This window comes from Excalfactoria chinensis, chromosome 2 (genome assembly GCF_039878825.1).
Source record: "Excalfactoria chinensis isolate bCotChi1 chromosome 2, bCotChi1.hap2, whole genome shotgun sequence".
NCBI classification, from domain to species: Eukaryota; Metazoa; Chordata; class Aves; order Galliformes; family Phasianidae; genus Excalfactoria; species Excalfactoria chinensis.
In genome coordinates this window covers 112,698,498-112,715,364 of record NC_092826.1, presented here as the reverse complement: position 1 = coordinate 112,715,364, position 16,867 = coordinate 112,698,498, and the positions used below count along the sequence as shown (strand labels likewise).

The 16,867-nt window shown below is 38.3% G+C and overlaps 1 protein-coding gene across 4 annotated transcripts in view; it reads left to right on the top strand.

Annotated features, from left to right (window-relative positions):
* Nucleotides 1-16,867, top strand: part of SLC4A7 (solute carrier family 4 member 7) — a 78,454-nt gene that overhangs the window by 23,153 nt on the left and 38,434 nt on the right. For all 4 annotated transcript variants that reach the window (XM_072327566.1, XM_072327564.1, XM_072327565.1 and 1 more), the window contains exon 2: nucleotides 8,198-8,279. In XM_072327566.1, coding sequence (XP_072183667.1) covers nucleotides 8,198-8,279 — 82 coding nt within the window. The remainder of the gene's footprint in view (nucleotides 1-8,197; nucleotides 8,280-16,867) is intronic.

Below are 16,867 nucleotides of genomic sequence, written 5' to 3'. Positions count from 1 at the left end.
GTATGTAAATAGCGGCGTGTGGTTCCCAAATGGTGTGAGTGGGTTTGGGTGCAGGGCTCTGTGCTCTCAGAGCTCTGTTAGTGAAGGAAAAGGTCTGATGGGAGAAGACAGACTGGAAGCAGCAGTGTTTTTATGCTGTTAGAGATATTTTTGTGTAATTAGAATTGCTGAAGTTTAGTGAGTGACTTAAAACTGAAAGATTTGCTTGTACAAACACAAGTGCGTACTACCGGATTTTGAGAGTGGATTGTTTTGTGTGTGTTGTTTTGAGTCAACTTTCCTTAATCTGAAGGTTACGAACTGTGGCTCTGAGTAATTCTGTGCAAGGGTAGCAGGGGAGTTTCTATTCCTGAAATAGTGAATTGATTTTTCCTCTTCACGCCACCACTCCCACCCCTGCTCCCCCCCCCCCCCCCCCCCAAAATGCCAGGGCAACGAATGCAGTCACTTCTGTTACAAGTCAAATGTTCCTGGTTGTTTTCTTCTGACTTGAGCAGCATGGCTATAAAAACCCATTTGTGGGGATTTCTACAGTGAACATTAATGCCAGCATTATGAACTTTGCTTTGTTCTTATATAGGAAGTCTTTATCACTAATATTTACCTGCAATGCAGGAGGTAACGGGGGTTGCTACTTTACAGCTCCCTGGAAACTAACATCTATGGGGTGGAATTTTCCCAAGCCATAAACCTTTAAAAACCCTTCAATTATTTAATGCAAGTTTTATGAGAAGAGTGCTAAATTTTGTTTTCCTTTATGAATGTAACAAGCATTTCATTTACACGTGTTAGTATATGTTTAATTGTGTTGCTTTTGTTTGCTGAGCTCTGTCGTGCAGCATTTGGCCTTTGATTTTCATTGTGGTGCTGCTTTGAGCTCGACACAGGGCTGTCTCAGGTGTTTGTGTGTTGGTAGGGGCAGGCACTGGTTAAAGCCAATGGAAAGCTTGAAGGGTGTGCGTACACCAGGATGACTGCATTTCTGCATATTGGTGGTTTTTACAGATCCTTTCATTATTTGACTTTCGAGCTTTTTAAAGTGTGATTTTAGAAATAATGGAGCTGAAAGGAGCCATGTATTTTTGAATGAAACCCACTGCTGTGAGGCAGTAATAGAATGAGCTTTGTAAAATGATGACTGGGCTGTTAAATATGCAACTTGACACCTTCTGTTGGAGTGGTGACATTATTTGCTAACTTCATGCGCAGTAGTAAATTTCCAAGCTTACAGAACACTGGGGTTGAATTCAATTTGTTTTGCACTGTGATTAGTAAATGGCCTTGTGGTTATGGTATAAAGACTATGGTGGTTTCTTTGACCTTTGGTCAGAGCTAAGGCTTCTCTTGCAGGTTGTGGTGCTCAGCCAGACAGTGACCTGATTCTTTGCTAGAACCACTGAAGTAATACTACTTTTAATGTTCATAAACAACTAGTTTGTATGTTCCTCTGTGCAGGAAGGGAAAGATATTAACATATTAACGGTTTTTAGAGCTGCTTTTTTATTCTTCTTCCAAATCTGTTGATGTCGGTTGGACTTCTTTATCCAATCTGAAGGTTTGTGTAGCGCCTGTGCTTGTTGTGAGAGTTCTAGAAGCAGATTGGTCTGAGTTCAGTGTTTAGTAGGATAAGCTGTGCTGTTAATTAGAGGATTAGCAGGCTAGAAAAACTTCTTTAAATATTGCTAACCTCTTTTGCTATAGCTGTGGTCTTAGTGAAATCTGAGTGTGCGGCTTCTCTGTATGGCTCTGGATATTGCTTTGGGAGGGATTCCCATCGACTTGTGAGGATAGTTGTGTAACAGTGGTGGGATAACCACAGATAAAATCCGTAGGAAGGAGGAGGTGGGGGTGACCCAAAGCCCTGGAGCTGTATTGTGTCTTTTCTGTAGTGCTTGGGAAATAGCTACGGCTGTGATAACGGGACAAGAAAGTATCAGGAAAACAGCTGTTTCTCAGCAATTGAGAGCGTGGGCAAGTAGGACCAAGAGGAACCCGTCAATACAGTATGATTTCTATTTTAAAACTGGCAAGTATTCTGTTTGTGAATTTCTACTAGTTTTGTTCTTACCTATGCCTTCACTTCTTACTGTTGGGAAAGAACATTTGATTTTCACATCCTGCTTGTCCTTCAAGGTGCCAACAACTGGAGATGCCTGTTCTCCTCCCCACTGTCGTCTCATCTTACCTCTGATTTAAAGGGGAATCATTCTGACAGAAGTAAAACAATCTCAAGTGCTGCTGTTACTGGTTCCTGCAGGGGAACCAGGTCAAAAGTCCTTTGCCTTGGGCTGGTCAATGCACTTTGAGGTAGCAGAGGAGAGCTGGGGCCCAGACCTGGTACTGGTGGCTGCCAGAGGAAGTAACTGGTGTCGGTCTCTTATGGGAAGTCACAGACAGCATTATTTCTCAGGCTTCTCCTCTTATGTACTTCTAGACTTGCTGTTGTTATTTGGTTTGTTCTATAGTTAGGAAGTACTGATTGTATCTGATTTTTGGTTTTTGTTTTTATTTTTTATTTATTTTTTCTGCACAATGCATGTGTGCCTATCTATTAAAAGTCTTTTTTCTATATTTTTTTCATGTATACACATTTGTTCACACAACTGGAAAATAGGTGCAGAATCAGGTTTTGTAGTCTCTAGGTTTTTTGTCTTTTTGTGAGATGTGTGCTCAAAGTAGAGCTTTTCATTTCTTCATTTGGCTTGAAGCAGAATACTATTGGCAACTAATCTGTATTTCATTTTATTTTTTTTGGATGCTGAAACCTTGATAGGTAGAATCTATTTTCTGAGTACAACTCCAGCTAAAGGAGGCCTGACAGTACAGTGCACTTATGGGGTTCCAGAGAGGGGTTGCCATCAGCGCAGTGTATGGGTCCAGTGTGATAGTGTGGGCAATGGTAGTAGTACAGCACCAGAATGAGGAGCTTTGGACTTGGGGCCAGGGAGAGAGGGAGATGACATTCCCATGCCCTTCTCCGCCTTAATGCATCTAGTTGAAATTCTGCAGTAGGGGTTCTGGTAGCATGGCATTGTATGTCTGAGTTGACAAAAAGGCAAACCATCTCCAGAACTGCTGGAAATAATTTTTATTGTCTTTGTGTGTGCGTGTGCATTTGTGTATTGCCTCTTATGCCCTTCTTCCCATGAACACCACTGCTCTCTTCTGGTGCTGCAATTAATTAGTTGTGCTGTGTTGGAGAGCTTCAGTTGAGGAGATGTAAGAGGAGCAGATGAGTGTTGTCTTAGCAAAGTTACAGTTGAGCTCAGACTCTTCTTAGGGACGTGGTTAGTGGGCATGGTGGTTGGACTAGATATCTTAGTGGTCTTTTTCCAACCTCAGCGATTCACAACATAATTGGTTTATTACATTATTAGATTATTTACTTACATTTCAAAAATTAACTGGATCAGTCGTCTGCATGATCACTGTTTTTCACCTGAATATGAGTGTACTGCATTGTAAGTACCTTAAAACTGATGCTAGTTTGCTGCATCTCTTGGAAGCAGTTACTCAGCAGTGCTGTGTGCCCTCTGAAGCCTGTCCTGTCTGAGTGCAGGAGGGCAGGCGAGCTTTGTGTTGAAAAGAGCATGTGCGGATGGCAGTGGAAAGTTTCCTTTACATTTCATAGCCAGTGCGTCATATTTATGCTAGATAGTAACTGACACATGCTGCTGGAGGCTGACAGCTTAATCCTAGCAAACTGGAGTGTTTTCCTTCATGCTTTGCGCAATGTAGGACTAAATTTTTTTTTTTAATTTTTTTTTTTTTTTTTTAATAGTACTGTTATGAAAATAGTAGTGTTATGAAACATGTAATGTTGATATTTAGATAAGAAAGAGTACTGTACAAAATGAAGACGCATGTTTGGGAAGACAAATGAGGAAGGCATGAGCAATTTTGGGGTACTTGATTGTCTTCACTGGAAGGTAGATTAAGCTCTTCTCCCGGACTGAAAAAAGACACTTGAAAACCAGACGTGGCAAGGGGAAATCTAGCAGAGATCTTTTAGAATTGCCAACAGAAAAGAGAAGTTAAAAGTTGTGTTTGCTCTGCAGCATTAAAGGGGAGTGATATTCATGCTGGGAAAAGCTGGGAGGCCGACTGGGCTTCTTGTGCTCCCCCTTCTCATCTCATTTGTTCTGTCTCTTCAGTGAGAAGAGTTACTCATGTTAGAAGTGGGTCTTGAATTTTGCTCTGGTTTATCTTCATCAGCTGTCTCTGAGCAACTGTGGGATCACTGTGCATGAAGTTTCACATGGAATCGAAGATAAACTGCAGAAGAATGCTTAATAAGATAATGCTGTTATCTTTAGGTGCCTAGGAAGGGGAAGCTGACAAACTGCAAATGGTCCTACCTTTCTTTGTACTTTTTTACTTTCTAAACAGTTTACAAAGTAAAAGATGAACTGAAGTAGGAATGCATTTTGATTCACCAGCTGAAAGTTGTCTCTCGCTCGTGCCTTAAACTGACGTGGTGGATCTTCTATAATTACTGGAAACCTATGCCCTACAGACTTTATTTTTAGCAAGGAAAAGGCTGAAGGTTGGAATCAGTTTGAATTTTTCTTTTTTTATTTGACCTAAGTCAAAAGTATCCTAGGACTTGCTGTTGGCAACACAGTTCCATTAAAATGGTTCTTTGTGCCTTTCTAAACAAAGGCTATAAATAATATACTTTTTCATGTATGATATTTGTGGTTGCTAATGGTTTATTCTTGGAAGAGTCTTTGCATATGTTGAGTACTTTGAGATAGTGATAGAATGGTTTACAAGGGCATGCATGCCTTTCTGTAATCTAATCTCAAAAGACGTTAGTTTCACATGGTGTGGTTTTGAAGGCTGCATCTGTATGTATGAAGCTGGCATCTTATTAAAAGGAAAGGATAGATATTAATGTCACAGTGTAAGAGATTCAACAAGCGCAGTTTGAGAACATTGCTAGAAAAGAAGTCTTTTCTCACGTGTGAATTTTCCACAGTGTGTTTGGTTTTCTTTCAGTATGCATTGGTCTGTATAATGAGGCAGGGAAAAGTCTTGTTGCTAGAAAACTGCTTGGTGATCTTCTGAGTATCCTAAACAAGAGACTGAAGGGGAAAAAAAAAAAGGCATATGATATTTTTGTGGGCTCTATGGCTGCAAACATCTCAAACTTTAACAGACTTAAGTGTTACAGATCACCTAAATTATCTTTATTTCCATCTCTAGAGTTTTCTGGAAGCTGGCTTTGCTCGTATATCAGATTCAGCGAAGTGATGTGACTACAGACCTACTATTTTCTGTTTTGTGTTACTAAGATAAACTGGAAAGTGGTTACGCTTAATGCTTCCTGAGTAGTGTTATGAATATACCAGTGCAGTTAGATGTTTTTCTGTGTTTCTTTGGTGCCCCAACAGATTGTTAACCTAAATGCTGTAATGTTGCTGCTTGCTTCTAGAGCTCTTTTTGTTTCTGGCTTTTTGTATGTTAATTTTTCCCCCCAGAGCTGTACTGGAAAACACATCTTCAGTAAAATCAAGAGCTAAGACCTCCTACTGGAACTGTTTCTCCCCTACCTCCAGAACTGTTACCAAAGAGATGGCAGAAGTTGATTGCATTGTGCAGGCATCTCCTGGAGGGCTCTTTAATCCTGTTTGGATGTGTAGGAGGCAGGAATGCTTCTCGCGGCTGTGATCTTAATACTGTGGTACTTTCTAAACTTCTACCACTTCTTTATTAATAAATTAAAATTAACTGTTCCCATCCTAGTAATAGTTCCACAGGTTTGTGCACCAGGCAAAACTTTGGTTTACTCACTGAAATTTACTGCCTCTAGTAGTCCAGACTGTGAAAGAGTCTGATTTTTCTGACACACTTGCATATCTCTGCCTTTGCAATGCAACTGAAGCAACAAAAAGAAATTACTGTGTAATATGCTTCTTGACATCCTCAATCTTAGGGAGACAGAATCCTCCTTTATTTAGCTTTCATGAGATTGTTCTGTCTTATGCTACCCCTTATTCAACATCTTGCTTATTTACATGGTGCCAGCTGCTTTCCTTTGTCGTGTGGTCTAACTGCTTTTGTTACAGCCTTCCCAGAAATGGAAGGACACTTGTTATGGGATCCATTCGAAATCTCATCTGAAAATTATTTTTTCCTTTGTGTGCTGGAGAATTGGTTGTCTTTATATCCTTTGTTATACTCATCCTAATTACTCAATGTTTCAGATTTGTTTTTGAGTGGGTGACATGCTGTAATAGTACCTGCTCTAGAGGCACTGAGGAGTTGTGTGTTTGGTTGTTTCTGGGGGTGGTGAGTGGGGTGCTACAACTTGTTTTGGCTTACAGCTGCTATACATTGTGGTGATGTTCATTTTCAGTTCTTCCCTGTGAGAAAATACTGTGCTGTTGAGTAATTCAGAGGTCAAAATTTAGGTGAATATCAACACTGTTTGGGTCCCTGTAAAGACTCATGATTTAACTTGCATATTTACAGCATGAAGCCAGAACCTCTGATGTTGTGTTGAGCTGTATAAACGTGCCACTGGGCTGCTTTCAGGGATGAGGAGCAGCCTGATGCCTTGTGGTGGATCAAGCTGTATCATGTCCCCAATAGAAGTCAGATTAGCTAGTTGGAAAACAGAATCATTTATTTAAAATAAAGAAGTAAATGGTTCAACTCTTTATATTCAGTTTCACGACTGATATATATGACCCGGGAGGAGGAAAGAAGTGTTTGCCCAAAGGAGTGGTAAGAGCAAGGGACAGCATTCTCCACTGGGTATCCTTGTATTGCTGGTAGTGAGGTGCATGGCCAAACCCTGCCCTTACGGCAGGCAGCTGATTCTGCCAGCAGGCTGCTTATGGTGAGCTAGTATGAGTGAGCTGCTTTCTGTAAAATACACACTGCTGGGAAAGAGGTAAATTTCAAGTTGTTGAGGTGTCTGTTCTGAGACAAGGTTGACATACATATTGCTGTAACAGTTCTTTTAAGATTTCTTTGTCAAATTGAGCCGAAAGTAGTTGCAAAGGGCTGCATTAGGCATGTTCTCTCCGGTGCTGTGTGGGATTAGAGAAAGCATTCAGGGATGTATAACTTACTCTGGTGCCTGTGGCTGTTTTAAATATCACACTTTAGTGTGATGGGTGTTAACATCTCAGTAGTAAAGGAACCTGAACAGAAGACACAACTGCTGTTGTATAATTTTGTAAGTAAGCAGCGTGAATTGGGGAGAGTTGTAGCATACAAATGACCTGCTCAAAACTGGATCTTCGGTCTAGAAGAGACGCTTGAGTTGTTTACCCCTTCACATTACCTTTGGTTCATAAAAGCTCCTTATCTGTGCCGGAAAAATCTCATGTGGGATTAGTTCCCTAAACAAATGGGTTCAAGATCTCTGAATGTGAACTTCTGTAGCCTGTTAAAATTTGCCAGCTGGTTTGGTGAAGGAGATTTGCTACTGTCCAATGTAAAACTGAAAAAATATTATGTTCCTGGAATGCGTGTCTGATCCTTGATAAGAGGAAATCAGCAGCCTTGCAAAGGGAAATGCCATGATGTTTAGTATATCAGTGGATTTATTCTCCTGTTTTCCAGCTTTGAATTCTGTTTGCTGGTGTTAATCTAAATGGTTTTATGTTTCTGTAGACAGAGTTTGCTCTGAGGTTTCCTTTCTTTTTCCTTTTTTTCTTGATGCTGTTCAGCTGTTGTCCTTCACCTCTTCTTTATCTTTACTGTGATGTTGGCTGAAATTTGATGTCAATTTTGTCCCATCTTTTTGCCTTTTGCCATGGTAGTTGATTCTCTTTCTAAACGTGGAGCAAAATCTCTTAAGGTACAGTAGCAATTATTTTTGTGAAAGTAAATAGTAGTCAAGGAGTTTTGCATTGTCCTCTCTTTTGTCTTTACACAAATAACTAAGCACATTTTACTTCATTTTTGTATGCCACATACTTTTGTAGCTTTAATCTTACTGTTATTTTGATATTTTCTACCAACAGTAAAACGCTTTCCTTCAATGCAGAATAATATTTTCCTGAGGAATTGTGTGAATAGTTTTTCATTTTCATTTTCTTTCAGTTTCTAAGGGATGAGCTTCTATTATTTTACGTAACTTCAGCCAACAGCTTCGAAACTGAAGAGTATGTTTAGGAATTCAGAAGAAGTTAGTATTATTTATGTATTAATTGAAGCTTATGTTTTCTTTCTTCTTTAGGGTCACGATGAGGAAGCTGTTGTGGATATGGGCAAAATCAGTTCTACTATCAATACAAACTTTGAGAAAGAAGAACTAGAGAGTAAGTTTATGGGGAGTTTTCTGCTTAATCTTTTGCCTCTAGATAAAATACCTGTTTTCCTTCAAGTGCAACCAGTGTTGCTGAAGAGAACCTGAATTCTCTGGCCGGCATGCAGCTCTAGGAGTAAAACCTGGAAACTGCAAATGACCTATGCTGTTTTTGGTCTCTGCACTTACAAGTAAATCCTCTGTGTTCTTTGAATCTGTCACAGGAAAAAGTATTTTAAAAGCATTCATGAAGTTTTCCAAGGGAAAGTTTTGCTTATGAGACTATCAATCAGAATTTTGTTATGGATAAATGATTATTCTTGGCAGATTGTTTCCCAGCATGAATGGTGTCAAAACTCATAGGAGACTTGAGGAAGACTTTTTGTTTTCTTATCTCAAAGTTTACTGTCTCTGTGACTGTGGTCATACACTTTTAAGCACTGTACCTGTTTAGATGGACAGTTTTTTTAGTTCCATACTGATTGTGCATTTGTCTGCCTGCAGTCAAAGTATTATGGAACCCTACTGAATTTCCTTTTTTTCTTTTTTAATTCCATATCTTGCATTTGGGCAAAAAAGAAGAAAATATATTGAGTCCACTGTATACTGAAAAGTGCAAAATTAAATACTTTGTCTAGGAATTAATTTCTTGCTGACTTGAAAAGGAAGTAGTTTGGCATGAAAATTCATGCATGCCAGTTAGCGATGCAAGTGGAAAAGGCTAGAGGACATGCAGTGTTTTAAATCTTATTTAGTTAGTTGTGCTCAGAAGCTTAATTAACATTTGTGAAATGCCAGAATGCGATCAGTAGTTACAGTAAGTAGTATTTTCTGAGAGAAGTGACTTGCTGCTTCAGAACCCCAGACAGATGTTATAGCAGCAGTTTCTAGTGGATAAAAGTTGAGCTTAGGTTGCTGTCACATTTTCTTTTATTATGAGACAGTTCATAGTTATTGTGTTGCTACAGTCATATTCTTGCTGTGTTCCTTCCCTCTTTCTGCTTTCTATCTTGAACTGACACTTTCTGTCCAACTGTATAGTAAGTCTTGTTAAATACGTTAAGCTAGTAGAAAAAGAAACACCCCTTACAAAGGAAAATAGTGAGAAAGATCTCATCAGTTGAGCACCCTGAACCAATCTGCCCAGTTTGCAGATGGATGTCTGCCAATACTGAGAGGAGGAAGGAAGTGTGGTGTGAGTTTAAGGTTGAGAGGTACAGAGGTGGAGATGACAACAATGCCACTTCATATACAGTTAAGCTCATGTGAAACCACTGCCATGTCTGCTTTTGCAGTTAAATATTTAGTGCAGATTTAAGCTGTCTCCTCCTTCATCTCCTTCTCTTGTTTTTATCTGGGACAAGACCCCAAAAAAGTATGTGTGTTTTGCAGGGAGGCAGGGGTTAAGAGGAGGCAGACATTCAGCTGGAGCATTTTGTCAGTGCACCCAACAGCTGGAATGCCTCAGCAGAAAAATGGCATGGGAACAAAACGAGCAACCAGATCACTTCCCCAGTCTCCTTGATAGCTCAGGCACAAGAATGTTGCAGCCAGCACAGCGTTGCAAGGGGTACGGGGCAGGGGTGGGGAGATGGGTTAAGGCTGCTTGAGGCAATTTCAGCAGTTGCATTACTTACTCTGAAAATATCCTGTGTTTCCTGTGGCCAAAGAATAAATTAAGGTGAAACCAAGGCTTGTATTTCATGAGCACTTGAGTCAATAGCAATTGGAAGGAGAGATGAGGGGTTATCTCTGTCCTCACCTTGCTCTTAGCCATACAGCCTTGCCCTCTTTTTTTGGCTATTTCACCCTTTCTATGGAGCGTCCTGTAAAATTTTCTGCACTGGCAGTGTAGAGATTAAACAAGTAACTAATAAGGAGTGTCTGATAAGAAAAATGTGTTCTATCAGAATTATCACAGATCTGAAGCTTCAGGTAGGTGCAGTATTCCCACTTCTGTATTAAAATATTTTTGGCAATTACATCTGTTTTGTGAGAAAATCTGACCTTAGAATAGAGAAAGGCAAAGACTGTACTTTTTGACTTCGGTCGGTGGTAACTGTACCAAAGTACTAACAGTAAGTTTTTCTTTTCATGTAAATACTGTTGTTTGACTGGAAGTTGTTTAGATTTAGGATGTTTTAGATGATAAATGTATGTGAACTTAGAGCTGTTTATTATGGGATCACTAATTGTAAGCTATGATGATGAGACTAGACGTGAGAGTTTGGAGCTGCTTTGTTTTTAATTCTGAAACTAAAATCTGACAAGGAGAGAAATAGAATTATTGTCTGCAAGCAGTAGAAAATTTCAGATAGTATTATTTTTCATTACGAACTTGTGAAAATTTTCTTGTAGTCTTGGAAAGATGGATGGTAACATTAAGTAATGTGTTTCAAGACCTGAAGCTGTTTCAATCCAGTTCTCCCAGTGACCTGAAAAGGAGGAGTTCTAGGAATTTGGAAACTTTCCAGAAACGTGCGTTAGTTCATTTTAAAGGAGGGACAGCAAACAGTTAATTGAGTTCAGCTACGGTTTGAAGCACCAAACCTTGAGAGTCGGCAATGACGGGATGTTTAACAGCTTTAAAGCCACTACAAAATGATGCTGATTGGTTTGATTCCATAGAAGGTATAACTTAGTACTAAAGCAATATTTTTTTGGTCCTGTCAGTATGGGATAATTATTTTCTGGTAATTTTGACATGAAATTTTAATGGAAAGTAGTTGAGTTGCTGAAAACAAAAATAGTCTGGGCTCTGTACTCTATTTATGGTTGCTGGGAAAGTGTGGTACGAAAGTAGTGAAAGTATTTAGGTTACAAAGGTTAAACATGGCTACTTGTTTCATAACTCTTCCTGTAAAAGAGAAATGGGTCAAAATGGTAAACTGCAATTATGGTTGGATTAAATCAATACTAAACTAAGGTAACACTTCATACTGAAGCTGTTTTTGTTATTTTCGAAGAACTAGAGAAGACAAGAACATTTTAAAACAGCATCTTTAAGGACCCTTAAAGTTCTTAGCTTGATGTTAAACTCTTCTAGCTGCAAAGAATGGGTTTAATGAGAATAACAACAAAGTGCAGAAGGAAGTAAGGCAAGAATAGTAGTGGCAGAGGTACTTCATTTTGTCTTTTAAAAAAAACAAAACAACAAATTACAAAAAACAAACAAACAAAAAACCCACAACCCAAACTAGTCTATTAAGAACCATATGTAAGGAAAGCTCTCTTAAACCTGAGTTGCTATGGTTTTTCAAGTAGATTTTTGGATACATGTATTAGATCTAGCTTAATGGAAAAGAGGTGTCTGCTAAGAATAACAGAAGACAAGTTACAGGCATAGTGAAGATAAGGGGTTTATGCATAACAGAGGTTTTGTTCCAGTAGAAAATCTGAGGTCGAGTGTCTGTCTCAACAGAATAGTATTCTGTGGCATAAATCCAAGAAGCAGCTTTCAAGAGTTAAGATGATTTACTAGCTACTCTAACACTATCCCTTGGCAGGTGTAAGTAGTGTTTACATTTCAAGTGACCCTATTAGCTCTGATACCTTGATGGCTTAAAGCCGTATTTTTCCTTTGAGAAAACAGCTGTGCTTTTCTGTTAATCTTAGTTGATAAGTAGATAAATAATCCTGCAGTTTTTCCTCCTTTAGAAGTGAACATTTGTATATCTAAGTGGAAAACTTTCTCTGCAAATGTTTTGCAGTTTAGTGTGTTGGGAACAGTTGGAAATTGTTTCAGTACTATAAAAAGGCTTAGGGGAGCTAAGAAAACTTATTCTGTAACTTGTAGTGGAATGTACTGCTATGTTGGCTTGTGTTTTTAGTTTTTAATTTAGGTGGTAGCTTTAATATTCTACCTTTTAGATGCATCTAAATTGCAGGTATTCAAAAAGCCATAAATATTTCCTGTAAAATGTTTTAGGAGAGCAGGCACAGGAGCAGGTGAATATAAAACATAACAGTACTAGCCAGGAATGTTAACCATGCTCTGATTCATATGCAACATCAACCAAAGAGTTGACTTGCACAGTAATTTTTGTTTCGTTTAGAAATAAATGTTACCTGTCTTTAGCTCTGCTCTGTAAGTGTGAAAAGTCAAGGATATTTTCCTATTATGACTTTTAATACAGTCTCTATTAGGTAGACTTTGGAGTTAGGTTGCATCACTACACCTTTGTCATGTGTGTGTTGAAACTTACACATATTTTTTTTCCGTGGGAGTTCTGCATTTTACTGTCCACAGCCAAGTTTCACATATTTTGTTTTACTGTTCATTTCTACAGTATTCAGACTTCTGTGCAGAGAGAATAATTCTCAACTTTCTTAAACATACTGTTCTTTACAGTATTAACTACAAAGGCAAGTCCTTAATAAATGCTGTTGAAACTATTTTCAGACTTCCTTTTAAGAAGGAAATGTGGCAACCTTGTTGTATAGACATAAAACTCAATAGAGCACCCAAACTGAATAGACACAATTTTCAGCGTTCATGTTGTTGTTTCTGAGGACAGAATTATTTCTAAATTCTAGAACAGTCTTTTAGGGAATCTGATCCTGCCAAACTGAACGTTTTGGAATTTGAGTGTTACTGGAGCTCTTGAAGTTGCCTGAGCCAAGAGAGTTTATTTACTTATTTATTAAAAAAAGCAACAACAAAAAATTAGAAGAACTACTGATAGTAGCTTAACAGGAGTGAATGGAACAGGCATGAACTGCCTCACCTCCAAATTCATTCCTGGCTATATAACTTCTGCATAATCTCAAAACTCCCATGCAAATTCTAGTGTTTCTTCTTGAAACAAACTTATTTTTAACAAAGATGCCATTAAAAACAAGCCAACGCCTTTTACGTAGCAGAAAGATTTGAAGTAAATATATAAAATACAGCAAGATGGAAGCAACACTATTTAAAAGTTTTTGGCATAAGGTGTATATTTATATTTTTATTTGCAAACTTACTTTATGTGAGGAAGTGTTTTGATACATCCACGTTTATGAAGCGTCATAAACCTTGTGAAAAGGTGGCAGCTTCATAACCTGAAGTGTATAAAACTGTTACTCAAGCATTAGAGCTACGAAAGGGAAGATTTATTTAATGGTACTATAGAAACTTAAAACTTGAAGTGAACTTGATGGGTCAAAATTGCTCAAAGATTTTTGAAATGAGACAGAAGATATGGGAAACTATTCTGCAGCCTTTTGTTTCTTGATGCTCATAGTGTTTATTATTAAATCATTATCATGATTTTCATAGTGTTTACTACTTTTAGTCCATTTAAAATCAGTTCTTCTAAAAACTAGCTGAACTTGTAGCTTGATGGATCTCAGTCCTGCTGAATGGATGACTCCATTTGAAATTTATTTACAGTTAATGTTTCAAAGCAGTTGAAACCTAAAAACATCACTCTTACCAAGTATGCTTTCTGAATACTTACTTTGTAAAACAAGTGTGAAAGCTTTTCCTAAGAACGTGTAACTTCTATATGGGACAAGATTCACTCTTTAATGTTTTTCTTACCTTATGAAGATCAGAAACTAGATGCACTTGAGGGGCAAGTTAGTTCATTTAAAGACATTCTGCAGCGCTTGTACAAGAGAGAGGAATGTGCTCAGATCTGCAACAAGAATGTATTTGTGGCCATTAATGACATACAGAAACCTTTTTTGGCAAATGTTTCTTTTGAAACCTTTTACCAGAACAGTGTGATGATTGCATAAGCCAGCATCCTTATCGTTTGGCATTCTTGGGAGTGCCAGCCATTGTTTTTAATGAAACTTTTGCCTGAATTGTTTAGTTTCAGTTTTCTATCCTATGTTTTTCTGAGTGTTGCTATGGAGGCAGCCAGGAGGAGGCCCTTAAACTCAGAGCATCACACTCAGCTATGGCCTGGTTTGGATGTGTGGTGTGAGGGTAGGCAGCTCCCTCAGATATCCAGTGTTGGCTCCTTCCCCAGGCTATAGAGATGGGTGCTGATTGTGGGCCACAAAGCCTTGGGACAGACCTGCAGGCCTACAGTGCTAAAATCCCTGTGCAGCTCTGTCAGCTGGCACTAGGCTTTTCCCATTACTATTACTATCTGCACGTCTGATGTAATTACTGACTGTGCCTTCTTGAGTAGTAGCAACAGTAGTTGATTGAGCCAAACAGAAATAAACATTCGGAGCGTTTTTCTCTTCTGAATGCTGCTACCAACTCATATTTGATTTTTAAATCTACAGAAGAAACCCACTTCTGTGCATAATGAGAGTTGTGGTATTTGTTGCTTCTGCCCGTCAGCATAATGTGATGCAGGCTTTTATTGTGTGGTGAGAATACAGTCTTTCTTACTGAGCTGCTTTACCATACACTGTGCATACAGAAATTTTCAGTTATGCTTTTCAGTCTTATCTGCACAGATATTTCAGTACAAAGAGATATACTTAATTACTAGGAGCAACAGGAGATTTCAGAATAGGGCCCGGAAGCATTACCGGATTCTAAAATATACTGTGCCATGGCCTCTAGCTAAGGCATATAGTGCTTTGTGGAATAAATTATTTTATTCCTTTATGTGAATCTGTTGAGGAAAAAAAAAAAAAAGATTTCAGATATTTTATTCTCAAGGGAAGTGATAATCTCTGTCAAATAATTCTTTCAACAAAACCCAGAAAAAGCCCCTTTGATTATAAGGCTCTTTTTGTAGAAAATTGATACTTGGAAATCTGAGGTGATTGCATATGAACAGGCTTCTGTGTAAAATAGATGACCTTTTCAATTTCTTATCTGAAGATTTTGAGAAATAGCCATTTCTGTTATAAAGTCTCTTGTCATCAACTTACTGGAGGGAGCTTATGGAGAAGATGGAGTCAATCTCCTGCCAGAGGTGCACAGTGAAAGGGCAAGGGGGAATAAATGCAAAAACGCAGGATTGGAAGTGCAGCCTTATGCATCATGAAATGGTTTTCATAGGGGGTTTGGTTGTATGCTGGAATGGGTGATCCAGGGAGACTGTAGAGTATGCATCATTTCAGATACTCAGAACTTGGCTGGTTGTCATCCTGAGCAAACTGATCATGAAGATGGCTTCAGCTTTGAAGTTGGTCCTGCTTTAGGAGTTGATAACAGCTAGTGAATCTTCACATGACCCATACAACATTAATTAATAGCTCTGCAGTTCAAATTTTGCAGGATCAAGATTTGGGAATGTATAGGATTCCTTTTCACATAGATATAAACTTGGTTTTCCTTGGTAACCTGGGGAAGAATGTTCTCCTTTTTATGTAGCTTGAAAGGCATCTAGTTATCAGTGATGGTTAGAAAAAGGATTTCTTGTATGTACACAGTTGCCACATCAAAGCACTCTGCATCTATGCTTTTGACTTTAGAAGTTTTCTATCACTATTTACGTAGGCCTCAGTGAGGAAAACAGGAAATTAAACACAGCCGTCTTTGTTCTGTCAGTTTTATAGGACTTTACACAAACTGACTTGCAGAGTAAGACCATCTAATTGAGATGTACAGCGGGCTCCTAATATTTAAATTTGTTTCACAGGGATAAGGGCCTTAATAGTAAATACCCTTGGTGGATTTGAACAGCTAAGCATGGATAAAGTCATGTTAGGTTAAAATGAACAATTATTTCTTCAGTTCTGTATCACTAAATTTAGTATCAGGCAGCGTACTAATTCTGTTGATGATAGGTTTAGTGTAATTCTTTAACAAGATTTGCTTGGGAATGGTACTATGGTACAGATGTGTTTGTGTGAGTTAAGCTTTGAAGGTCAGGCAGTTGTACCTTTTAAAAGCTTAAAAATAATATTCAGATAAAAGATTATGTTCCTTTTAAAGTGACATGGATGACAATAATATGGATTCTGGCCTTTAGACTTCACTTGTCGTTATCTGATATTATTTTTTAGACCTGGGTGAAGGGAACTGTAAGCCATGTTGCTCAGTTCTTTGGGAATGAAGGAAGAAAATCCTATTAATTTATTTGTTTCAGTTTATTGGCAATTGTGCTAGTAACTATGCATGTTCATTTTCTAGCATTAATTACTGCTATCTAAATAATGAAAACGAACACAGGCTTACTCAGTACAACTGCCTGTATTTGCAGGGACTTTTTAGTGCTTTTCTTTGTGAAGTTAGAATTAAGGCTAAACGTGTCTAATTCTTGGGTGCTCTTTCCCTGCTTTCTGGTGTCAATATACTTGACAGCATCCATAAGCAGTAGATTTTTATTTCCTAGGTAGTAGTAGAGATTTCTTTGTTTATGCATGTCTATGATTTAAAAACAAACAAACAAAAAAACCAAAAACACAAAAAACCCAAATTGCACAAAAAACTAAGTGGCCAAACTTGATTAGTATATTGGACTTCCCATCCTCCAATTAAAAAATGAATAAATAGGGAGGCTTTTGCACTGTTTCTTCTCTTTAAGTGACTGTGATAGAATCACATTGGATTGTGATGTGTTTTACAAAGTCATCTGTCTTTCCTGTGCTTTGCTTTAGTCCTGAAATCCATCTGCGGATGTAGCTGTTAGATCACTGTGAAGGTGTAAAGCAGGCGCAAAGATAATTGGAGATAGTATTCTTGTTACACACTTGTCAGGT